The 26824-nt window shown below is 42.8% G+C and overlaps 1 protein-coding gene across 1 annotated transcript in view; it reads left to right on the top strand.

Annotated features, from left to right (window-relative positions):
* LOC126458433 (sialin-like) overlaps positions 1 to 26824 on the top strand; it is a 477095-nt gene that overhangs the window by 258410 nt on the left and 191861 nt on the right. The window contains exon 2 of the mRNA XM_050095488.1: positions 18225 to 18271. Within this exon, the coding sequence (XP_049951445.1) occupies positions 18225 to 18271 (47 nt within the window). The remainder of the gene's footprint in view (positions 1 to 18224; positions 18272 to 26824) is intronic.

Below are 26824 nucleotides of genomic sequence, written 5' to 3'. Positions count from 1 at the left end.
CAAATAGCGGTGTTTGTTCTAAAGCTATACTTTCTGATCGTATATTAATTGCTATTGTAATAAAGTTTACTGCACCGAGAATTGATGAGACCCCTGCTAAATGTAATGATAAAATAGCTAGATCTACCGCTGCACCCGAATGTGCGATAGCTTCTGTTAGTGGAAGATAAACTGTCCACCCTGTACTAGCACCGTTATCTACCATAGAAGATGTAAGAAGGAGGGTTAATGAAGGAGGTAGTATTCAAAAACTTATATTATTTATTCGGGGAAATGCTATACCTGGTGCTCCAATTATTAGTGGTACAAAAACTTATATTATTTATTCGGGGAACTGCTATATCTGGTGCTCCAATTATTAGTGGTACAAGTCAATTACCAAATCCACCAATTATAATGGGCATTACAATGAAGAAAATTATTACAAATGTGTGGGCTGTGATAATAACATTATAAGGTAGGTCATCCCCGTTTAGTGATCCTGGTTGATCTATTTCAGCACGAATAAGTATTCTTATTGATGTTCTCACTATTCCTGCGCATGCTCCAAATAGAAAATACAAGTTACCAATGTCCTTATGGTTTGTTGAGAATAATCTTTTTACTGTAAGATAGCTGAAATTTTAGGTGGTAGACTGTAAATCTACTTATGAGATATTTTCTCTCTTGCCATTAATTGGTCTTATATTCAGTTATGATTCTAGACTGCAATTATAGAGGTGTAAAGGTTTACTAAGTCCTAAAAGATTATTCTTTTAATTATAACTTTGAAGGTTATTAGTTTGATTAACTGAAGCAAATAATTGAGGACCTAAGTTGCAAGTGCTACTATGAGATGAAGAGGTTGGCACAGGAGAGGGGAATTCGTGGCGGGACGCATCAAACCAGTCAGAAGACTGACGCCACGAAAAAAACAAAAACAAAATAAAAGAACAACAACATAGAAACGAAGATTGCATCTACAAGTATTGGTGTACCACTAGCAGCCATGTACGACAGCTTAAGAACAGTAGCCGTAAAAGGATCCTGACCGATACGGACCGTAGACGAGTGTCACACGTTATCAATGACAATAGATTTAAAATCGGATAGGAGTTACTGCCGTCAGCGATTACAGGTCCAGGAGCGAACATTGTGAAAGGAACAGGATGCAAAGGAAATTTGGAGCCGGGTACATTGGGAACGGTGATTTCTCACAGCGGCACGTAAGGCAACGCGTCTTCAAAGGGCTAAACAACACGGATGGTGGACTGCAGCCGACTGGAGGTATGCAAGGTGGTCCAGAGAGTAGAGACTTATGAATCCTGCCTGGATAGGCGGTGCGTGGGTCTGCTCCTGTGAACTGTAATATAGGCTGAGAGTGAAGGAAGCGAGTAGGAGCAAGAGAGGTGAAGCACTTCGGTACTGCACGTAACTTTAAAACTTTTAATAGAGTCAAAAACACAAGTAAATATCAAATGCATGCAGAACTTTGGCTAGGCTGAGCACGTAGGTGTGAAGCCGTAGTCCATATCTAATCCTGTGAAGTTAGGATGACTGTTCTGTATAATCTCAAAAGTAACAAATACTCGTTGCTGTCCAAACTTAAACTGAACGAAACTAATACAAAGTGTCAATAGCAAGATAGACCACTCGGTAGTAGAAGCGATATTTCCCTGCCGTCTGCTCTTGATGAAATGGGCTGAAATTAAGACGGCACTCCCTGAGCTCCACAGCGTCGGCCAGAGGGCGCTGTGGTCGACGTAGTCAGTCTCCTCTCGGATTGCCAACTTACGAGAGCGTGCACCTACGTTGTGGCATCGTAACTATCGACTTCACAGAGATATTGACTCTTTTCATACGATGGAAGACGTCGAGTTGGCCAGAGCCGAATGAGGCCTTAACCCGCAGTGTACGCAGTGTGTAGTTCAATAGGAAATGATTCTGCGATGTTCTGTGAGCGTTTTTGTGCCATAACATGCCCCCACTCATTCTGGTGAACGTGAGCTTCAACAAGGATGTTTATTTCAACATTAACGGCGGTCACGTGTTGCCCTTTCTTTCATATATTCATGACGAGTATGCCGTGAACACTTCTGTCTTCCAAGATGACAACAGTCGCGTTCACGTGGCTGCATGTATTCGTTGTTGGTTTGGGGAAGACTCAGATCCACTAAATCACTCGAACGTAATCAAAAAATTGGCTCTGAGCACTATGGGACTTAACTTATGAGGTCATCAGTCCCCTAGAACTTAGAACTACTTAAACCTACTAACCTAAGTACATCACACACATTTATGCCCGAGGCAGGATGCGAACCTGCGACCGTAGCGGTCGCGCGTTTCCAGACTGCAGCGCCTAGAACCGCTCGGCCACCCCGGCCGGCGAACGTAATCACATAGAAAATGACAGAGTATATGTAATAGCGGATGAATCGTAGCAATAAACGTACCCGCAGTTTGGTAGCTCTACGTGGTCTAACCATGAATGAGTGGCTTCAGCTGGATATGGCCAACTTGAGGTACCTTGTTTATTTGTTTCCCTCACTGAATTGAGATGGTTATCAACGCTAGAGGCAGTTTTACTGTATCATGTGCGGCTATTTTATAAATTTTATGAATGTTTACGAATGGTACGTTCTTATGCTGAAATTTAGTGTATTAGGTGCGCAAAACAGCGAGCGCGCCGGACAGATGAACAGTCAGAGATAATACGACGACATAGACGGCTCATCAGTGCAATGAATTCTCTGACAGGATAATTATTCTTTCGAATTAAATGTGATATGGGTACTCAGTGATTAAATTTTAAACACGATGGTATAAAGTTTTGTAATAGAAGGACGTCTACGGAATTTAGGGAAATTTAAGTGCATTGTTGGGCGCCATTAGAAAAGAACCATTAATTTTGTGGAATTGCTAAGACATGGTCAACTTGAAGTCAAGTGCATGCTGTTTATAGACCATTAAATGGAGACGAGTTATATTCAGTCAAACAAAGGTTCGTGAAAATAGTAATTTATCCGCTTCGCCTGACTGTATTAGATACTGTTATTTTACGGCAGAAACAGGGATGTGTATGCTTTAGCTAGGCGGAGGAACTTGCAAATAATCACGCGGTCTGAGTTAACAGTTCAGTTCGAAAGGTCCGCCCCCCGGTAGCTGAGTGGTCAACTCGACAGAATGTCAATCCTAAGGGCCCGGGTTCGATTCCCGGCTGGGTCGGAGATTTTCTCCGCTAAGGGGCTGGGTGTTGTGTTGTCCTAGTCATCATCATTTCATCCCCATCGACGTGCAAGTCACCGAAGTGGCGTCAAATCGAAAGACTTGCACCCGGCGAACGGTCTACCCGACGGGAGGCCCTAGTCACACGACACTGATTGAGTCCGAAAGTTTGTAAAAGTTTCCGTTCACTCGAGTAAGCCGTAGCCGAATGCCTACATAGCTGTTCGCCATTGCACTAAGAAGATAATCGCAGGTTCGCGCACGTCGTATGAATAATTATCGTAAAAGAAAAGAAATAATAGAACTTTATAGAAACCTCCGAAGTTTCAGAGACGAGAAGTAAGCTGATTGATCCACCACAAGCAAGTGATTGTCGGTTTGTGTATATGAAAGTGCGACTATCAGATTACTTATTCAGACTTATGATTTTCTTAATGATCAAACCTTGGAAGTGAATGCGTAACTACTGATGTGTAGCGAGTGATTAGATCTATACGGTTTACGCCAATCACCAGAAGGTTACTTACTTCGCTGATGTATACTTGTTGCTTTAATGGGCACGACAGTAATTAACGCCGACATTCTGAAATTTATTTTGTGGAGAAACCATACATTTAGATGAAGCGGACTTTGTGTGTTGTAATGTGTGAGTGTGTGGGTAGGACATGCAAATGTATACACCACTTATAACATAATTATCCAAGATAATTTTGTACTAGAGAGCCTATCTGCCATCACGCGGTGACATAGTAATTGCACAGAGGTACACACCAGTACACAGGCGCACAAGTAACACCTTCCTACCAATAAGAGTAAGGCCATTACACAGTGTTGGACGATAGTAAGGTGACGGCCATCGGCGGTGGCTTACATGCAAAGTAATTAACGTAAATTTAAAAATAACACGCTGCCGGATACCCTTACTGTGTTGCCACGTTTGCTACTGGAACATGTGGCGCAGCATTGCTTGTAGGGCAGCGGAGAGAGAGATCCCGAAGGCTTGCTCACGTCAAGCTGCGCCCGCCCCTCCGCACCGTGGTATCGCGGGGGCGGGTCGGGCATTTGGCGCTGGCTTGCTGCCACAAGTCGCCTCTCTGCCTGACCGCTCCTCCGTCATCTGATACGTCATGCAAAAGCTTCTCTCTCATAGGTGTTTGGTTCTAGCCATTCTTCTAGGTATTTAAACTCCCTCGTCGCTTTGATTTCTACTTTTTCTCCATCTTCTACCTCTACAGCTCTGGGCGGCAACTTGACCTTTGTCATAAATAGAATTTTCCCGAAGGAGATCAGGACTTCTGCCTTCATTGATATGTTCTGGAATTAATGTAGAGAAATAAAAAAAAGGATTGATACAGAGAGAGAGAGAGAGAGAGAGAGAGAGAGAGAGAGAGAGAGAGAGAGAGAGAGAGAGAGAGAGAGAGAGTCAACTATCAAATTAATGTTTCCATAACCAGGCCTTTCGTTTTCAGCACCTTTGTTGTTCATTCCTTTTCGCCACTTATGCATTTTTTTTACTCGAGTAAACAATTAGAAAGCTTAGAAGAGAATCCATCTGAAACAACCTGAGAATGTCTGCGGATTGTAATCTCCCTCCCCTCCTTCCTTTTTCCTTTTTCCATCCATCGTCCACATTAAACAATGCCCAGTCCAAGTAATTAAGAAGCAAAGTCTTTTATGAAGATTTGTGAGGAGCGATAATCTTTCAAGTTTACTTAGTTTGTCATGTTGAGATGGCTCTATTTCTTCTTGTCTTGAGGTCTGATTCTTGAAGGTGAAAATCTAACCTCAGGTCCTCGGTTGGTTCGAACAAAATCAATTGGAAGATTGTTGTTGCAGAATTTTTTATGTAAATATATTTTCCACTTATTTTGTGTGAAATCTTATCGGACTTAACTGCTAAGATCACAGTCCCTAAGCTTACACACTAAATAACCTAAATTATCCTAAGGACAAACACACACACCCATGCCCGAGGGAGGACTCGATCCTCCGCCGGGACCAGCCGCACAGTCCATGACTGCAGCGCCCTAGATCGCTCGGCTAATCCCGCGCGGTTTTCCACTTATTTTCTCACATTTTAGTGTATCATACGGTATTTTGATTTTTCACATTAACAAAGACGAAATTACAGTGCTCGCATCCATTACACAAAAATACGTCCGATCACATCAGAGGCAAACTTGCGACAGTATTCCAAAGGGTTTAAAATTTTTCTTAACAAATGAATTCCTACTAGTTTTCGTTATATTATCAATTTGAATTGTTATTTCATAGATGAATCCAGAAATAAACATAGTAAACAGTGCAGGATTGCGTAATTAATACTAGAAATTTTAAGTGTGCAAATAATTCGGAATTTCAAATGTTTCTAAGAAAAAGTTTACTGTACATTCAGAACTAGTACTTGTCGGTTATAACATCGAAACTTAAATAATTCACAAAGTAATTCCTTTTCGTAAATTTTAGCTTATAATATAACATACTGTGTATAAAATTAGCAACTTAGGTAATATTAACCTGTCCAAAATTCGAAAAATAACACTGGTACCGACAACTACTGTTCAGAAAATGTAATCTTAGAGGAGAATCTCCCGTTACAAGATGAAGCAGTTGTCCGTAGTGAAGCAGGCCTCCTACTACCTTAAAAATACACCAAAAAATGGTTCAAATGGCTCTGAGCACAATGGGACTTAACTTCTGAGGGCATCAGTCCCCTAGAACATAGAACTACTTAAACCTAACTAACCTAAGGACATCACACACATCCACGCCTGAAGCAGGATTTGAACCTGCGACCATAGCCGTTGCGCGGTTCAAACTGTAGCGCCTAGAACCGCTCGGCCACGAGGCCGGCTAAAAATACACAAAAATCGTTAGATTTTAATAAGAATAAATGCCTTTACCCAACGTTCTGTACCACGCAAGAGGCACACAAAAAATACCGTAGAGGCCGCCACCACACAGATAGAACCCGGAACTCATCCTTCTTTCGCGGCCCTTTCTTCAGCGTGTAATATACAGGGTGTCCATAATTAAAGTTTCAAAATGCTCTACCAAGAGAATCACTGTTCAGAATAACGTCAAATTTGATCAGCTTGTTATTGACGCACGGGGGAAACGTCATGATAGAAAAAACGAAAATCTTAGCTATAGATGGCGCTGTAAGCGTCTGAGTCTGTGTGCACACCAGCAGTCGCGCAGCACACGACTGTTCCTCAGTTTGATCCGAGACGCCCAGCAGGATTGTCTCCATGAAGGATTGCACACAGCTGATGAAACTCTTACGAGAACGGTGACTACTCGCCAGCTGCCCTTCGGAAGGTCTGGACACTCAAGGGAACGAAAAAAACGCATTGGTCCGATGTCTGCCAAGGGTCTGGAGAAAATGTTTTAAAAACTCTAAAAGACACGTTTTTTTTAAGTGCAGTGTGTCAGAGGCAGGAAAGCATTTGATCCGTCGTCTGTCGAAGGTGTGGCCACAGCACTGCAGGAAGGCTCGAACAGTGGTGAGCACACGTGCAGTGCACGGGTAATTGCCCGAACGTTGGACATGCCTCTCAGCATGGTGCATGAAGTCCTACGAAACATCCTGCATTGCTATCCATTCAAAGTCACTCATATTCAGGAGTTCCTTCCCGCTGAGCTTCCATCAAACGAACGTTCGCTTTGGAATTTCTTGCTCACACCGAAGTGGACAGACGAAGCTCATTTCCATCTCCAAGGACATGGCAATATGCAGAATTGCAGAATAGCAGAATATGGCAACAGAAAATCCTCATGGGCATCAACCGGTACCACTCATTTCTGCAAAGGTCACTGTGTTGTGCGGGTTAACGTCTTCGTTCAGCGTAGGGTCATATTTTGTCGAGGAAAAGAGTCCTGCGGGTCCTGTTACCTCTATCGTCACTGGTAAACGCTACGAGAGAGGCGAACAGCCTATTGAACATGTCTTGCGCCAGTCTCACGACAATTTGAAACAGAGGTCATTTAACTTTTTATGCAGTTTTTGGCAAAAACTGATTTTTTCCATCCGATGGGGTGCGACCTTGCCGTTGTGGATGGTCTTACCTAACTAAAATTGCAACAACTGTTGACTGCCAAACTTGTGCAGTCATTCACTTTGACCAGTATGTATGGTGAGCAACTCAAACCATAGAAGTACTGCGATTCAGCTGTCATTAGTAGCCGATCTTACACCAACAACTGTTAGTAAAATTTTCGATAGCTTTTTGTTCTACAACTTTCCCCCTGTATCAATAATAGGTTGTTCAGATTTGGCGTCATTCTGACAGTGGTTTTCTTTCTACAGCGTTCTGAAACTTGAGTTATGGACACACTGTATGTAGACTGATAGTGTGGACAGCCGCCATAAGGTGCGCTATCAACTGTGGAGTTCTCCATTTCCGGCTTCTGCTGGCAGGCATGCAGGTCCTTCGTCGAGGCTCACCAAACCCCATGTGTTGCAGACTTAGTTACGAACCAGCCGTCAGACAGTTCAAGTTAGCGCAAGCAGCTCACTCACTATAGTTCTGTGAAGACTGCCTTCCGACTTAGCAGTCGCTATTTACGAAGAACTTGAACCAACTCAGAGTGTCTGCAGTATTATATTCAGTTATAGTGACAGGGTGAAGGAATGCCAGGATGTAGCGAAGTTGTTTTAGATTCAAAATGGTTCAAATGGCTCTGAGCACTATGGGACTTAACATCTGTGGTCATCAGTACCATAGAACTTAGAACTACTTAAACCTAACTAACCTGAGGACATCACACACATCCATGCCCGAAGCAGGATTCGAACGTGCGACCGTAGTAGTCGCGCGGTTCCGGACTGAGCGCCTGAACCGCTAGACCACCGCGGCCGGCGAAGTTGTTTTAGATATCACTGTATTAGGTATAGGACATCAAGTACCAAGCATCAAATACTATTACAGTTAAGTACCATTTTGTAACATACTCTCAATGTATTTTATTTTTTATTTCTTAATGTGTCGCCACATTTTTGTTGTAGTACTGCACTGTCAGATAAGTGTTTATTTGCAAGTGTGCAAATCAGCCACCTTTAAGAGACCGTAGTAGGGAAACTTTTCTGCTACTGTGGATGCTTGGGCTTAATTAATAGTGGCATTCAGGGCTACATATACAACATCCACCTTGTTTCAGTCTCTTTACTGCGGTTGTAGCACAGGACCTAAACGGCGATGTTTAGCAGGCATCTGTAGGTAGTTCCCTCCACGCCGAGGCGGCCGGTGTTCCGGCCCAGAACACGTGCTGCCATCTGTGCAGCGCTGCTGTCGGCAGAGCCCCGCGCGTTCCGAATTCTCAGCGCGCCAGATAAAATCAATATGTTAGGCCGGAAAACGACTGAAATATTACTAAATTTATTCGCGGCCGTAATGGGCCAAAGCGACAGGAAAGGGCTGCCCCGCACATGGAGCGACGGCGGTAGAACTATGGTCGCTCGCACATACTGGCCGCGCTCCAGACGCGTTTTTACTGTCGCTGGAGATGCTGTAATTTCTGACCGGAGCTGGAGCTGCCGTCCTAGAACTGAGGACATTTGAAGTAATTCCTCGCATGAAGAAATGTATATGCTTGGGGATGTTGGGCGAAGTGTAGGAAACGAAGCTCGCTACAATCCAAGTCCACGCTGAACCTCGCGTTTAATGTTGCAGACAGTCAGAGGAAAATGTCGGCGATCTACAGCTGCATGCTTGGACGTCACGTCATAAAAAAATACTGTGAAATGGAGGAAGATCTGCAGACAAATAATGCTTGGTGCAATGTGAGCATCATTTTTGTAAGATTTCACAAAAGTTGTGCAGTTTCGCGTGTTTTGCACTCAACAGAGTGTTTCTTGCAGCCTGTGACTACTGTTTACTGTTTTTTTGCTTGCAGTTTCTTGTGTGTGTGTGTGTGTGTCTGTGTGTGTGTGTGTGAGCCTTCGTGTGTGCGCTAGCAGCTGCACGTGTATGTGTCTGTGCCTGTGTCTCAGAGAGAGAGAGAGAGAGAGAGAGAGAGAGAGAGAGAGAGAGAGAGCGAGAGAAAGCGAGTGTGAGAGAGGGAGACAGCTAGGAGAACAGATAAATGGGCGACAGAGAGAGAGAGAGAGAGAGAGAGAGAGAGCGAGGGAGAGGAAGAGAGAGGCAGAATGCGAGTGTAAGAAAAAATGTGGCTAAAATATTTAGCAGAGATATGAATGGAGAGGGTGTGGAGGGGGTGAGGAGTGTGGAGGGGGTGAGGGGCGGTTAGAGCTCAGGGGGAGTCGGGGAGGGGAGCAGCAGATGAAGACACTGACAGGAGGTGAGATTGAGGAACAGGATAAGGTTGTGGTGGTGAGGGGGTGGGAGCGTTTGGAGAGTTGTCATATTTCTTCTACTGTTGCACCACCAGCCAACTTCTAAGCCCCACTCATCTGCACCCCTTCTTCCCTCTCACTCAACACACCTCTCAGTTGAACATCTAAAACATTTTCTCTGATTCTCTATCTCTCGCGCACGCGAGGGAGAAAGTGTACAAAAATAAATTTATTCACAAGATAGATAGTTTTCTCAACGTACACGGAAAACAAACGAACTCACAAAAACACTGCGGTGATTGTGTAATAGGCAACCCTATAGTAATAATTATTTGAAGGCAACTTCTGTGAAGTTTTGCAAATATGAAAGCGGGTCCCTACAACCTGAAAAATGGCGAGGGTAAAAGCGGAACCAAATTTTTTCGGTTTCAGCTTCCGCTAACAACGAAGGAAAAGAGAAAGAAAGGAGTTAACACCGAAGGTAAACTGGATGACAAATTTAGTAATAGAGCCGTTATCAAGTTTTTCCTATTCTGATCAATTTTTTTGTTTGTTGATCATTTTATTCCCTTCACGTGAAGGCACAAAGGGGCAAGTATTGGTACTCTTTAACCAAGTGATATGATAATGAACACTTACAGCTTTTATAAAAATAAGAAGTTAAAAATCTTTATTTCGGGTTATATTAGAATAAAGGGTTCTCTCTCGTGATAGTCATGGTGTGGCTGGCGTTAAGGCATTGTCGATGATAATGACCATTGCGGCAAGTCGATCGAGGACCGTTACCGGTAAATGCTGTGTAGGTTTAAAGGACGTAAGAATGGAGGGATGAGGGGTGACAGAACAAATGGTTGTTGTGTCCGGGGGTGGGAGATCTAACTGACACATGGTGGAACACCAAGCCAACTGGGTTAATTGTGGGTGAGCCAGACACGACCGACTCATGGCGAGAACTCTGGGAACGTGTTGTTCTTCCATGACGAATATCGCTTAGAACTCTCGTCAGATCGATAATTTAGTACATTTCGCTATTGTAGTATCCTTATCAAGTAGGATTCACGGAAATATCAGAGGAGGTTAAAACAAGGGCTGCCCAATTATTCGTGAGATCATGTGGTCAGCGCGAGGCATCAAAACAGTCCACAACGAACTTCACTACAAGCAGCTACAGGCAAGGCGTTGTCCATTTCACAAAGGACTAGGGAGAGCCTTGTACCTTGAGCATATCGAACCTCGGAACACATGTTGTTTCCTGGTCCCTGCTTCAATCCAGCGACCGGTTTTCGTATCACATGATGACATGAGTGCCAGAGGTCGACAGAAACAGTTACCAGAATTTTCTGCTGTTTCTGTTGCTGGGAGACACGAGGTTTTGGTTTGTGCATCTTCTTTGAGATATATACATTTAAGTGCTGTATAGTATACCGATGCTGTTTCATAGATATTGTTAGTGTTCAGTTACAGAATATTATACTGAGCAAAACTATAGATCTTCTTAAAACTAATTATATAGTGTGCGGAAGGTTAAGCCATGCTTCGTCGGTCGTGCGCCATCTTGTAACTTGAAATGAAAGATCTTCAACAACAGAAAATGAGATGCTTGCAAATCAAACGAGTTTCTTTAACTTCTTAACGATTTACCTTTCTTGAAAAATTAGATTTGTGCTTCTATTTCAGAATATATTTGAGTTATAAATGGTTTTTGGTAATACTTCTACTTAATGTGATTTCTCTTATTGAATATAGGTATGTAGTAAAGTAATAGTGAACATGTTATAATATTAAATACGGAACTGACAAGGTTTTCTGTATTGCAACATTTAAAATTTCAATAGAATATTTATTCCTAGGTACATGACCCAGTAGTACCTTCGAACAAGTTTTCTCATTCGGAAAAACCTTAATTTTTCGGAGCAATTTTTGTAATTTCAGAAAAAGAATGCAGCACACAGACAGTGACTGACATCGTTTACAAATTAAACTAGAAACCTTATTAAACTTCTGTTACACTGCTGGGTAGAGCCAAAAGCCAGCAAAGTGTACAACGCCCTCCCCTACTTATATTCTGAGACGGTACGTTCCAGCATCATACAAGAAATGTGACACTTATTCCGACATTCTCCACGCCTGGTATTCATGAGAATTCACACCCATAACTATCGTCAGCCCCACATGCAATTTGGGAATGGAATGGGAAAGCGGGGGATAAAATACTTGTACAATATGTACCATTTGCCTCACACCGAATATTTCTTGCGGCGTAGAGATGCAGATACAATTTCTGCATGACACTGGACGGTATCTCGCGTACTGGATAAGTAGACGTAGCTGTAGATGCGTAACACAAAAATCAGGAGGTAAATTTGGTAGTGTAACCTATTGTATCAGTTGAGTTTCGAGTCAACAGAACGGACAAAAGTCAAACACTGTGTTGTTTGTGATACACCTGAACTATCAGTTTTATCGTTGTAGGCATTTTAGTATTTTATGTTCTCTGCGCAGCATTTTTAATTTCATTGGATTTTTCCTGATAAATTTAAGGTCATGAGGGCCTCAGTTACAGATAACTAGGAATCCTTCACATATCCTACTAAAATTAGTGTTTGTGGAGTGGTCGGACTGAATTACATTCATGACGTTATTTATAATGTTCTTAAGAACACAATAATAATAGTGATAAAACTAATATCATCCCGGCATCATTGGCGCTCTGGAATCAATATCACATAATGCGAAGAGCGCTCTGCCTGCAATCCCAGGATGTAGTAAAGACAATAAAATACAAGATACAGTACTGTTCGGTATCTTGCGTAAAGTATTATAATAACTGTTAAGTCACCATGCCCACCGTCTGGGAAGCTCGAAGGAACAAAGAATTGATGTGACTGTATTTCACAATATAATTTCTGTTGTGAAAAGTAAAGATAGTAAAATAATAACAATAATACAATAACTTCCCAATAAGAAGTCTTCATGTTGTGTCGAAACTGTTTACAGGTATTCAAAAAATAAAATCTACACTCAGTGAAAGTGATAACAGTTATAATAAAAAAGAAAACCATGGGTTTTTGAGTTGTAAACCTCAACTAATTACCGAACAGATACAGATTAAGATATGAAAATTGCGTATTTATTTCATTGACTAAATCAAGGCTTTTCATTCAGTTGGACTTTATTGGTTAATTCAGACTTTTGATGCTCACAGAATGTGTCGGAATTCCATCTACTGTTTGGAAACAATGATCAACACATGCATGACAAGTCTGCACCTCAAAGATGAGATTAACGCAATTGCTTTCATTAACAGGGTAATATTTCCGGTAGACTCAATATTCACTTCTGTGGTGAATTTGGTTCAAAATGGTTCAAATGGCTCTGAGCACTATGGGACTTAACATCTGTGGTCATCAGTCCCCTAGAACTTAGAACTACTTAAACCTAACTAACTTAAGGACATCACACACATCCATGCCCGAAGCAGGATTCGAACCTGCGACCGTAGCGGCCACGCGGTTCCAGACTGAAGCGCCTAGACCCGCACGGCCACACCGGCCGGCGGTGAATTTGGTCTTGAATCTTTTGTGCTACTAAATGAACTCTAATAACCACAACCATATCACGAACTTATTGTACGAAAATTATGTAAAACTGTATGTAGAAAATCAGAAACAGTTGGAGAACTGACGAAGTACGAGGAATTAGCTTTTCAAATGAACAAGATCTGGTAATTGAATGGTCCTGAAATATATGATACGGTTATTTCAAGAGTAGAAGGACCTCAAGAGTTCCCAGAAAAATGCGAGGACCGTAGATCAACCTTTAGAGGACCTCTAACCAACCTCATTTGTTTCAGACACATGAACTCATAAGTTTTGGAGAAAGAAAAGGATGACTCTAGGACAGGTTGAATTTCTTCTTCAGTTGAATGTTACCTTCTACCACAAAGCTATGTTCAAGTGAAGCTAAACAGTGAAAAAATTTTACAACTGAAAATAAATATATAATGCAATTAGATTAAGGATAAGAATAACGAATCGATTGTAGCTGAAAGAAGTGCGAGTATTAAAAGTGAATTATGTCACGAATTATTAACGCGGCATCCAGAGACACGACGACGTCGCTAAAATAATCACCGAAATTTGGACTTGCAGTATCAGTTAACGGAAAAGGTTCCTCATTAATAAAATAAAGGTACCATTCTTTCACCAGTGTAGAAACTGACAATTTAAAGGTGTATTGCAGCTCAGTATATTTACTGATAAAACAATCAGATACAGTGGATCTGACATAATATGACCAGTAAAGGTGATCAGGTAGCTTCCTAATAAGAGTTTCTGTTGCCAACACACATGACCTACAGTGAGAAGATGACGAGATCTTGCGACCGGGGAACTCAAGTAGATACTATGTGGGAAGAAACTGGTATACGTAAGTCTTGTGGTGACGTCAGAGACAGGCTTGATACACAGTAAACCGAATAATCTACTGGACCAATGATTGCATCTTTTGCTTGGAAACCACAAAAGGCAGTTGGTCCGAGCACCTGCAGAATAATTCGTCGAGTTCTCAAAGAATATAGTTAATATACTCATAGTTTTTTTGTTTAAACCGTTATCATTATCAATAATATACAAATGTGAAGAAGGTAACGAATAACAGCAATTATAATAATAATGGTACTGGTAATAATAACAGATAGCACGTTATGGAGTCAGAAACAGGATTTTGATAGTTTTTGAATGTGCTTAATAAAACCAATTATAACTGTTTTGTGGAATATGGGCTGTGTTTATACAGTAGCAGAAGTGGATTTCAGGAATAAAAAAATTGCCAAGAGCAAAGGGAGCGAGGATAGAAGTGATTGATTGATATAGGATACTGGAATAATAGGCTCAGTTGCTGTGAAAGAGGAGGCAAGGAAACATTCAACGAGGTAGACGGATGAAAAGAAGTGAAAAAAGAAATGAATTTCTGAGCAGTTGAACTGTTAGAAATTATTTCCTCTCATTGTGGGGAATAGCAAAACACGTTCCAACATCATCTTAAATCCAGAACGGTATCGGATTCATTGCAGAAATGTAAGATAACTGGTTACAGACGCAGATAGCAATAATACGGGGTGCGGATAATGTCGAGCGAAATTTTTCAGACCTTGTTCACAGATATTGTTGATGTATTAATACACTGGGCTCGTAATGTTTCTGGCGGCGTGTAGTGCGGATTTCGATATTAAACGTATTTAAATCCACTACGGTACTCACTGTGTTTTGACGAGTGTGGTAAGCATAACAGGCACAACACATCACACAAGTTATATGAGTGATGCTGTAGCTTTCAATCGGAAATAATGTTTCAAAGGTAGCACTGTTACTGACATGATATCCATTGCAATCTGTGCGGACGACGTGCAGTGGTAATTATGACAGATACAAAGGGCGTTCGAAAAATTTTGTACAGTCGTCACTAATTTTTTTATTTTTTGCAGGAGGAGAATGAAATTTTTTGTGAACTTACTTGGAACATTTAACTATACATTGAGCCTACTCAATGTAGCCTCCATCAGCTGTGACGCATGAAGTCCAACGTTATTTCCATGATGTAAATGCACTTTGGTAAAATTCTGGGGATTGAAATTTACACCATCGCTTGACACAGGAAATAAGGTCTTTCTCACTATCAAATGTTTTACCATGCAGGTGGGCCTTCAGACGACCAAAGAGGTAAAAATCAGACGGAGCCAAGTTGGGACTATAGGGAGGATGAGGAACAATTTATCAACCCATTTTCCTGACTTTCTCCTGCGTCATAAGGGCCGTATGGGGTTTGGCATTCTCATGGTGTAGTCTGATGAGCTGACCCTTGTAGTCTGTGGGTCTTGATGGTACGTCGCAGCTTATCCAATGACAAACAGTAACTGTCCCGGTTAATTGTGGAGATTTCAAAAAGTCAATGGAAATGACACCACACTGATCCCAGAAGAAAGAGGCCATCACCTTTCGGCCTGCTGTTAGTGAAAGTCTTGGTTTCTTCTTCCGAGGGGAACCCAGATGACGCCACTCCATGGATTGGGTTTTGCTCTCAGGTTCGGACAAAAACAATCATGTTTCATCATGGGTAATGACGCTGTCAAAACACTGTTTCCACTCTTCAGTAAAGTTCTTCATGAGACCCTCATCGTTTTCATTTCCCTTGTCAACAACCCAGGCACCCAACGTGCACAGACCTTACTGTACCCTAGTGACTGTACCAGTGATACCACACTTCCCAACGACAAACGAGTCATTTCAGCATGCTATCGTGTCGTCACACATCTGTCATTTTGGAAGATTTGATCAATGGTCTCCTTATTCACATCACTCACTGCCGTCGATGGTCTACCGCATCGTGGATTGTCCAGCAGAGAGACATGACCTCCTTTAAACCTCTGCAACCACCGCTGGATACTGCTGCGATCCACTGTGTCCTCTCCATAAACAGGGAGCAACTTCCTGTGAATCGATATGGCAGAGTCATCGCCGGTCTTGAAGGGGAACTCCATTACCGACCGTTGTCGCATCCTGACATTTACTTCACGGTTCATTATGGCTCACCTACAAATAAAAGAAAATACTTTTGTATACCAACTTATAGCTAAATTTTCCAAGTTCACAAAAATTTTCATTCTCCTCCTGCAAAAAATAAAAAAATTAGAGACGACTGTGCAAAATTTTTTGAACGTCCTTTGTATTTAAAAAACGTCATAGTTCACTGGCAAGAGCTGGTGATGAATACTTAGTTAACACCAGTGATCTCACTCCTAGACCTTCATCAGGTATCCTATACACCGAGGGAGAGGGCGAAATGTGTGTGAAATCTTATGGGACTTAACTGCTAAGGTCATCAGTCCCTAAGCTTACACACTACTTAACCTAAATTATCCTAATGACAAACAAACACACCCATGCCCGAGGGAGGACTGGAACCTCCGCCGGGATCAGCCGCACAGTCCACGACTGCAGCGCCTTAGACCGCTCGGCTAATCCCGCACGGCAGGGAGAGGGCACATGAAATGCATGTCATATTTAACTGTAAACATAATAAACATGAAATATAATTCATATGAAATATACTAAATATGAAGTACGTTTTATGTGTCGTCACCCATGACAGAGGATACTTGATGATGGTCTGGGTACTAAAACCAGTTGTAATAAGTATTTAATAACTGCTATTGTCAGAGAGCTATGACGTTCTCTAATTACTTATGAGAACTGTTGTTTGCCAATTACTTTACGGAGACGAATGCTTTGCATCTACATCTACATCTACATCCATACTCCGCAAGCCACCTGACGGTGTGTGGCGGAGGGTACCCTGAGTACCTCTATCGGTTCTCCCTTCTATTCCAGTCTCGTATTGTTCGTGGAAAGAAGAATTGTCGGTATGCTTCTGTGTGGGCTCTAATCTCTCTGATTTTATCCTCATGGTCTCTTCGCGAGATATACGTAGGAGGGAGCAATATACTGCTTGACTCTTCGGTGAAGGTATGTTCTCGAAACTTTAACAAAAGCCCGTACCGAGCTACTGAGCGTCTCTCCCGCAGAGTCTTCCACTGGAGTTTATCTATCATCTCCGTAGCGCTTTCGCGATTACTAAATGATCCTGTAACGAAGCGCGCTGCTCTCCGTTGGATCTTCTCTACCTCTTCTATCAACCCTATCTGGTACGGATCCCACACTGCTGAGCAGTATTCAAGCTGTGGGCGAACAAGCGTACTGTAACCTACTTCCTTTGTTTTCGGACTGCATTTCCTTAGGATTCTCCCAATGATTCTCAGTCTGGCATCTGCTTTACCGACGATCAACTTTATATGATCATTCCATTTTAAATCACTCCTAATGCGTACTCCCAGACAATTTATGGAATTAACTGCTTCCAGTTGCTGACCTGCTATTTTGTAGCTAAATGATAAGGGATCTATCTTTCTATGTATTCGCAGCACATTACACTCGTCTACATTGAGATTCAATTGCCATTCCCTGCACAATGTGTCAATTCGCTGCAGATCCTCCTGCATTTCAGTACAATTTTCCATTGTTACAACCTCTCGATACACCACAGCATGTATAGTTAATAACCACTGTAGACGGATTACGTGAGCACTGAGGCTATTCCAAACAGGAACGTGCCAATAATGATTGCCGAAATCAAGAATTGATCTTTGTTCAGATAATTTTGTATCCGTATACTGCTGCCCGAACTGAGTGACAAAATACCGAACTTCCAACGGTAAGTTTATGATAAACCATCTGATAGCGATAACTCGCATTTGAGACCGCTGTCATTATTCGGGAGTTCCTACTATTGACAGCCAATTGGAATCCCAGATGGCAGAAATATTCGTAGACTGTTAGAAAATGCTTGTTAGCTGTATCAAAATTTCATAGAAAAGGTGACTACGTGGAAAAATTCTGTGCGTCAGGGTCATTGGAATCCCTAACACAATTGTAATTTTCATGGTACCTAGTCGCTTCTCTTACTGTTTAAATGTACCTACTACATTAACTTTCGAATCAAGTCGTATTTATTAAACTAATGTATAAGGAAAGTCAGTATGTGCTAAAATACGTTCTGAGAACTTGAAACAGATATTTAAGATGTATTGAACAGTAATTGCACTATAGATGTAGTAAGTGTGAAACTAGTGAAGAAAGGAAAATTTAAACTGTAATTTCAATTGTTTCAGCACTTACGATATGGAGTGCAACGGGAAGGTATCGGACACGCAGAAAGGTAAGTTGCTACGCTTTCTTCCTGACAGCAATTGTTGTGGATTGGCAAGAGAGCCAACCCACTATGAGTGGAAGCCGAAAGGCACGTGTTTTAGCTCACGCAGGCTGGCGTGAGGTCTGGAACAGGTCAAGGAAATGTGACTAGCAAAAAAGGACGTAGCTGTGGAATACTTAACTTTAATCCATAAATGGTGAACATCGCTCTTGACGGTACATGTTTTACAGCATCAATAGTAACTGGTAATGGCGCCTTGCTAGGTAGTAGCAAATGACGTAGCTGAAGGCTGTGCTAACTATCGTCTCGGCAAATGAGAGCGTATTTTGTCAGTGAACCATCGCTAGCAAAGTCGGCTGTACAACTGGGGCGAGTGCTAGGAAGTCTCTAGACCCGCCGTGTGGCGGCGCTCGGTCTGCAATCACTGATAGTGGCGACACGCGGGTCCGACGTATACTACGGACCGCGGCCGATTTAAAGCCTACCACGTAGCAAGTGTGGTGTCTGGCGGTGACACCACAGCAATGACTGTGTCAAAGAAGGAAGAAAAGCTTAAAAGTTCCCGCTGACCTCGACTTCATTAGAGACAATGCCACTAGGATGAGTTCATTGCATCACTCACAGCTCGTCTGCAGGCTTTGGTACCCCTGTTCCCCGAAAAGTATGCTGTTTGCCCAGTTTTCAGGTGGATCTGCAGTCATGAAGTCATTGAGGGGGTTAGTAAACATGAATCGAGAAATTGTATCGAAACTTTTGGATCACCCATGTATATTTATCATGTACAGTATGTAGGACTCTTTAATGTACACTACTGGCCGTTAAAATTGTAACACAACGAAGGCGGCATGCAGCACAAGTCCAAATGGCTCGGGCTGGCTACAAAAATCATTAGCATTTCAGCACAGCTACATAAAGTAGCTGACACGATGAAGGGAAACTCCTGATCTACACCTCCACGCCGTAGAGAGTGGGCAACGTCACTTCATGTGATGTATAACGTAGACAGAGACCGAGGGATGACCGGGATAAGTCATAACCCCAACATTTGCTGGGCAGGGCACCCTTTTGCCTTGGAAATCAGAAACCATTTCCAAAAGCAGAAGGACCAGCTGATGGGCAACGGCATAGGATGTGGAAGGCAACTGGAAGCCACCACATTAAAGACCTACGTTTATCGCAAGCATCAGCAAAAAACCATGCCAGTATCTTCCGTAAAATTTTCCGGAGATAAAATAGTCCCCCAATCGGATATCCGAGTGGGGACTGTATAAGATCCAGACAAGGTGAAGGAAATGAATCCCAATTTTAACATAGCAACTTGAAATGTGAGAACACTGCTTCAGTATAGCAAACTAGAAAATCTAAAACTTGAAATGGAACGACTGGAAATCGATATCCAAGGCGTATCTGAGATGAGACGGCCCCAATCAGGTGATTTCTGGTCTGAAGAATACAGAGTAATTCACACCGGAACTGACCGAGATAGACCAGAAACGGGAGAAGTTGGAACAATTTTGAGGAAAAACTATGGCTCACGTGTCAAGGGATATATGCAGTATAGCTCTCGAATAATACTAGTCAAACTTGAAACTAAACCAAAGGACACTGTGATAATACAAATATACGTGCCAACATCCAAAGAAGAAGATGCAGTCGTTGACGAAATATAAGAAGAAATAAGTAATGCGATGAGAAATGTTAAGGGAGATGAAAACCTGATTGCCATAGGAGACTGGAATGCGATTGTGGGTAAAGAACCGGAGGAAGGAATTGTTGGCAAATATGGACTTGGAAGAAGAAATAAAAGAGGAGATCGACTCATCAGGTTCTGCTCGAGGCACCAATTAGTTGTTGCAAACACACTTTTCCAACGTCACAAACGAAGATGATACACATGGAAAGCCCCTGGAGACCTGAGGAGACAACAGATTGATTACATTCTAGTGAAAGCACGTTTTAGGAACCGGTAAAAGAAAGCAGGAGCTATCCATCTGCAGACACAGGCAGTGACCATAACCTGGTCCTGATGAAAAGTTCGCTCAGATTCAAATGTTTGAAGAAGAAGCCAGTAAAACTTAAGTGTGAACTAGAAAAACTGGAAACTGAGGGACTTGGTAGTGCGCTATGCTCACGACATACACAACTCAGCTAAAAATTTTCAAAATGGTGGAGTAAATGGAGACTGGGATCAAATTAAATCTGGTATATAAAAAGCAGCAGAAAAGATAGATGGAAAAACTAAAACCAAAAACAAGAGGAAATGGATTGCAGCAGATATTATTGTACTTATAGGAAACAGGAGATTACACAAAGATGCAACTGACGAACAAGGAAAAGCTGAATACAGAAGACTAAGGAATTTAGTCAATAGAGAAGCTAGGAAAGCAAAAGAAAATTTTCTTGAGGAAATGTGCAGGGAAGTGGAAGAAAATATGCAAAACGGAACAACTGATTTAGCCTAAAGAAGAGAAAATAAATTTTTTAACAAACACTCTCATGCACAATAGAAAATAAAGAGGGGAAAATGCTGTTTGGTGAAGACAGATGGAAAGAATACTTAGAGGAGTTGTTTGCCTGAACACCTCTTTCAGAGGAAGTAATAGGAAGAGAAGAACAAGTAGACGAAGATAACATTCTGCAAGAAGAATTTGACTAAGCTCTAAAGGATCTACGGGACAACAAAGCAACAGTTATTGATGACATCCCTGCAGAACTAATAAAGAATGCTGGTGACAGCATGAAAACAATGCTGCTTAAACTTATTAGGTCCATCTATAACACAAGAGGGATACCGACAGACTTCCAGAAATGCATCACTGTTCCTATACCAAAGAAGGCAGCAGCTACAAAAGGTGAACAGTACCGAACTTTAAGCCTAATATCACATACATCAAAAATTCTCATAAAAATAATTTTGAAGAGAATTGAAGAGAAGGTGCAGGATACGCTGAGTGAAGATCAGTTTGGTTTCAGAAGGGGACTGGGAACAAGAGAAGCGATGCTGGAACTGAGACTCCTTATCGAAACGCAATTACAGAAAAATAAACCCATTTATATTACCTTTGTAGACCTGGGAAAGGCATTTGATAATGTTATCTGGCAAGAGACGTTCAGAGTGCTGAGGAAATGTGGAATGAAGTACAAAGACATCCGCTTGATACTCAGTTTCTATAAGAATGAGGTGGCAGTGATTAGGAACTGTCACCAGAAACAAGAAGCAAGTATTAGAAAAGGGATAAGACAAGGATGTGCTCTCTCTCCTCTTAATTCAATGTTTACATCTAGGAAGCTGTAGACAAAGTTCGAGAAACTACTGAGATGGTGATCAAAATTAATGGGCAGAAGATAGACATGCTACATTATGCAGATGATATTGTTATAGTCACGGAGACAAGAGAAGATCTAGAGGAAGTGCTAAGAGTAATGGAAAGGATTCTATGCAATCAGTATGGAATGAGAATAAACAAGAAAAAGACTAAAGTGATGGAATGCAGTACAGGAGCAGAATATGAACCTACGAAAATGAGAATTGGAAGAGAGGAGCTGGAAGTAATACAAGAATTTACTTACCTGGGAAGCAAAATCACAAGGGATGACAGAAGCCGGAAAGAAATTGCGAGCAGAATACCAAAGGCCAAAATTGCATTTAATCGGAGGAGGAACTTACTCACCAGCAAGAACATCAGTCTGAAAATGAGGGAACGAACGTATCATGAAAGCTTTCGTTTGGAGTGTGGCTCTATATAGATGTGAAACTTGGACTGGGGAGAGAAGAGAGAAGACGGCTAGAGGCCCTGGAGGTGTGGTGCTATAGAAGGATGACGGAGATCAACTGGAGAGACAAAGTAACTAATGAAGAGGTGCTTAGAGGAGTACAGTAAACCAGATGCCTGTGAAGGAACATCCAAACAAGAAGTGACAAACTTATTGGGCACATCCTACGACACAATAACATCATTGGAACAGTAGCAGAAGGAGCTACTGAGGGAAGGGATCGGCGGGGGCAACGAAGGATTTCATACATGCAACTGATCATGAATGACGTTGGGTGTAACATATACGTGGAAATGAAAAGGAAGGCAGACAGAAGGCAGGAAGGGCGCTTTGCTGCAAACCGACCTCAGGGTTGAACACCAAAAGGAGAAAGACGAAGAAGACACAGAGTAGGTAGTTGGTTGGTTGATATGGGGGATGGGTCTGAACAGTGAGGTCATCGGTCTCATCGGTATTAGGGAAGGATGGGGAAAAAGTCGGCCAAGCCCTTTTAAAGGAACCATCCTGGCATTTTCCTGAAGCTATTTAGAGAAATCACAGAAAACCTAAATCAGAATGACCAGAGCGGGTTTGAAGCGTCGTCCTCCGCAATGCGAGTCCATTGTGCTAACCACTGCGCCACCTCGATCAGTGAAGTAGGTAATATTAACGCTATTTACATTGTGATTATAAGGAAAGATTACGCAGCAGGTTTCGCATTCACAAATAGCATGTAACATTGTTTAATTTCTCATGGTCGAGGTTCACACTCATATGGAATTTTTTAAAGGATGTCATATTCGCCACTGACAGTAGGACTTACACTGATCAGCTTGAACATTAGGACCAACTACCTACTATCGTGATAAACCCGTCCAAGCGAAAGCAGCATCACCTGACGAGGAATTACACTCAAGGTTCATAGTATCGCTGGACGTGATGTCTGTGAGTAGAATCGGGAAGGTGTGCGATCTACCTGAATTTGACCGTGGGCAGATTGTGTTGATCCTACATCCAGACGTCGTGGGGTTGAGCGGCTGCCACTGATTACAGATGTTGGACGTCGTAGGCAGGGAAGACTGATAAAACAGGACAGGCGGCGAGCTGTGGCGGAACTAACATCAGACTTTAATGCTGAGCAGAATACTTGTGTGTTCAGGAGGGCCGTACACTATGCGGAATCTCACAGACCCCACGCAACCAGCCCGCCCGAAAGGACACAATAGATATTGTTGCCTCGACCATGCCAGATGGTACAGCCACGTCATATGCCTGTAGACAGGATATGGCCTTACTTGCAATAGGACAAATATACACAGGGGCAGAGCGACCATGACTGGAGCACCATGGACCGTCAGCAGGGTGACTATTGTTGCAGCTTTCGTTGACACAGCAACGGATAGAGACGGGCCAACTGTGGTGCGCTCAGCAACAGTGCTGGTCCACGTGGTATTTTCACACAAATATAGGTTCTGAATACAGAATCATAATGGAGATTTCCGTGTCTGGGCGCTCCGGGAAAGGCTAACGTTACTTCTGTGGGCCTAGCGCCTGGCGTGATAGCTTAGGACGACAAGGATACGCGGCAGGGTCACCTCTGGGTCGAACAGCTGCTGATTCGAACAGAGAATGTTACATTTCTGATGTGTTAATGTCAGTGGCTGTGCCCTATGTTCGATGTTTCCATACGTTATCTTTCAACAAGATTACGTCAGACTGTATGGTGCCCTGATATCGTTGACAGTTTTTTGCAATTAAAAAATTGCAGGTAGATACACGGTACTAATGAGTGACAGATTTGGATAACTAACTGTATTACAATATTTTGTAGGAGAAAACGGGGGCTATTTCATCATAGGAGTCAACGCCTAGCCGCAATGGTAACACTGGTTCCCGGCAGATCACCGAGGTTAAGCGCTGTTGGGATTGGCTAGCAATTGGATGGGTGACAGTGTGGTCTACCGAACGCTGTTGGCAAGTGGGGTGCACTCCACCCTTGTGCGCCCAATTCCTGATGTGTTATTGTCAGTGGCTGTCTCTATATTCGACGTTTCCATACGTTATCTTTCAACAAGATTATGTCAGAATGTATGGTGCCCTGATATCCTGATCTACCTCGATACTGGGAGCGTTCGACTGTTGCCATGGGCTGCACGTTGTCCAGATCTCCACTTTTCAACAAGAGTTCAGGGAAACAGTAATATCATCATTTTCCTAGATTGATTTCTACTTGATGCGCACCATTTGCGAGAAGTTGGTAGTGGCCTGTCAAATCATGATACATTCATGCTAATGGTTAAAGGAATCGAGGTGGAGTCATAACCCGAAGTAGTAAACAACATATTTGAAGATTTGACTTCAGTGGTATATAGACGTTTAAAGCTATTGTCGAAGAACAAACTTGGCAAGAAGTCTACAATATAGACAACTTGAACAACAAATTAAATACAGTTCTTCAAAACTTAATCACTTTCGTTGACAGCTTTTTCCAATTAAAAATTGCGGGTAGATACACAGTACTAATGAGTGACAGAATTGGATAACTAACTGTATTAGAACATCTTGTAGGAGAAAACGGGAGCTATTTCATCATAGGAGCCAACGGCCTTGCCGCAATGGTACACTTGTTCCCGTTAGATCACCGAAGTTAAGCGCTGTTGGGATTGGCTATCAACTGGATGGGTGACAGTCTGGTCTACCGAACGCTGTTGGAAAGTGGGGTGCACTCCGCCCTTGTGCGTCCAATTGGTTCAAATGGCTCTCAGCACTATGGGACTTAACTTCTGAGGTCATCGTCCCCTAGAACTTAGAACTACTTAAATCTAACTAACCTAAGAACATCACACACATCCATGCCCGAGGCAGGATTCGAACCTGCGACCGTCGCGGTCGCGCGGTTCCAGACTGTAGCGCCTAGAGCCGCTCGGCCACTCCGGCCGGCTCCAATTAAGGAGCTACTTGATGGGACGGTAGTGGCTCCGGTCACGAAAACTGACAATGGCCGGGAGGGAGGTAGGTGTGCTGACCACATGCCGATGGCCATTGTGGCCGAGTGGTTCTAGGCGCTTCAGTCTGGAACAGCGCGACCGCTACGGCCGCAGGTTCGAACCCTGCCTCGGGCATGGATGTTGTGATGTCCTTAGGTTAGTTAGGTTTAACTAGTTCTAAGTTATAGGGGACTAATGACCTCAGAAGTTGAGTCCCATAGTGCTCAGAGCTTTTTGAACCATTTGACCACATGCCCCTCCATATCCGCATCAAGTGACGCCTGTGGAGTGAGGATAACCGGGCGGTCGTTCGGTACCGCTGGGTGTTCAAGGCCTGTTCGGACGGAGTTTGGTTTAGTTCCATAATAGGAAGGACATTTAGACGCCTGTAACACAATTTCACTAAAGAAAGTGCTACAAGGTGCTGAGAAACCTCATCAAAGAGTCTAAAACGATGGTTTACACCGAGAGAATGGAAGGCTCTCAGACCAAAGTTAAGACTAAATGGTCAAATGTAAAAGAGGTAACACGGCAGAATATACGTGCTCACCAAATTAAATTGCTTTCATGTGAGAATGAACCTGTTAGAGATTCACCAGAGTTGTGCAAAATATTCAATAACCGTTTCTTATCAAAGGTCAGCAAGTCCAAACAAAATTTTATTGATACTGTTTGAAATCTGCTGTTTTGAGCCAACTATATAGTATGCAGCTACAGGAAACAAGCAAAGAGGAAACTGATTCAGTTATTGCATCAGTAAAGAGAAATTACTTCCACAGGTACGATAGAATTTCAAGCGGGATTACGAAGTGAAATTTAAAAGTTATAAAATGCCGGAAAAATGTTAGTACACCCTTTTAGAGGTTCCTACTTCACTCTAGACTTATTGTTGTAACGGTGCATATGGAGCACATGAAATGATTACATTGACAGATCAACAGCACAAGTGGTTCTGAGGCATCAGGTACCGACTCAATTAGTATGTGGTGTGGCGTCCACAGGTGGCAGTACAGGCGCTGACGTGGCATCCTGTCCATCGTACAGATGACGAATACTGTCCTAGGATATGTTATGCCACCCCTACTCGACCTTTTCACGTAGTTCTGTAAGAGTTACTTGTTGACGAGTCAGAAGCGTCACTTTCGTCCAGTCCCACATGTGCCCGATTGAAGATAAGTCCAGATACCGTGCTGACCAAGGAAGTTGCTACATGTCTTGCACAGCACATTTAGTTCCACGGGCACATTCTCCTGCTAGAACAGCACATCACTTTCCTGTTGCACGAATGACAAAAAAAGTGTCTGACAACATACTGCACGTACCGAGCGATGCTTAACGTCCTCTCTCAGGGCAGCGAGACCTCAGACCATACGGCCTGGAGAGGGGCCAATTTGTCTTGGACGAATGCACTCTACGAAACAGCACTCATCAGGTCTACGTCGTACGCGCTGACGACCATCACTTGAGTGCAGGCAGAATCTGCTTGCATAGCTGAAGATCAGGGTGCGCTGTTCCATCTCCAAAATGATCCTCTGACGGCACCAGTCGAACGGCGAACGTCGATACTGTGGCGTGAATGGAAGACGGGCTGGAGGTGTGCGTGCCCGTAGTCTCACTGCTAACAGCCAGTTCACAACAGTTCGTGTTGACAAGTCAGGACTCACAAGCCCTCACTTTCTGTGCTATCGTAGCCATACGATCTGCCACTGCTGCCCTTACAGTACGACGATCCTGGCCGACGTCTCTGCTGCATGAGCGTCCAGAACCTCGTCCGGGTGTGAGAATGTTCACGTTACCACCTGTACCAGTGTCATCGTTT

The sequence above is a fragment of the Schistocerca serialis genome, chromosome 2, assembly GCF_023864345.2.
Source record: "Schistocerca serialis cubense isolate TAMUIC-IGC-003099 chromosome 2, iqSchSeri2.2, whole genome shotgun sequence".
NCBI classification, from domain to species: Eukaryota; Metazoa; Arthropoda; class Insecta; order Orthoptera; family Acrididae; genus Schistocerca; species Schistocerca serialis.
This window is presented reverse-complemented; position numbering and strand designations above follow the sequence as displayed.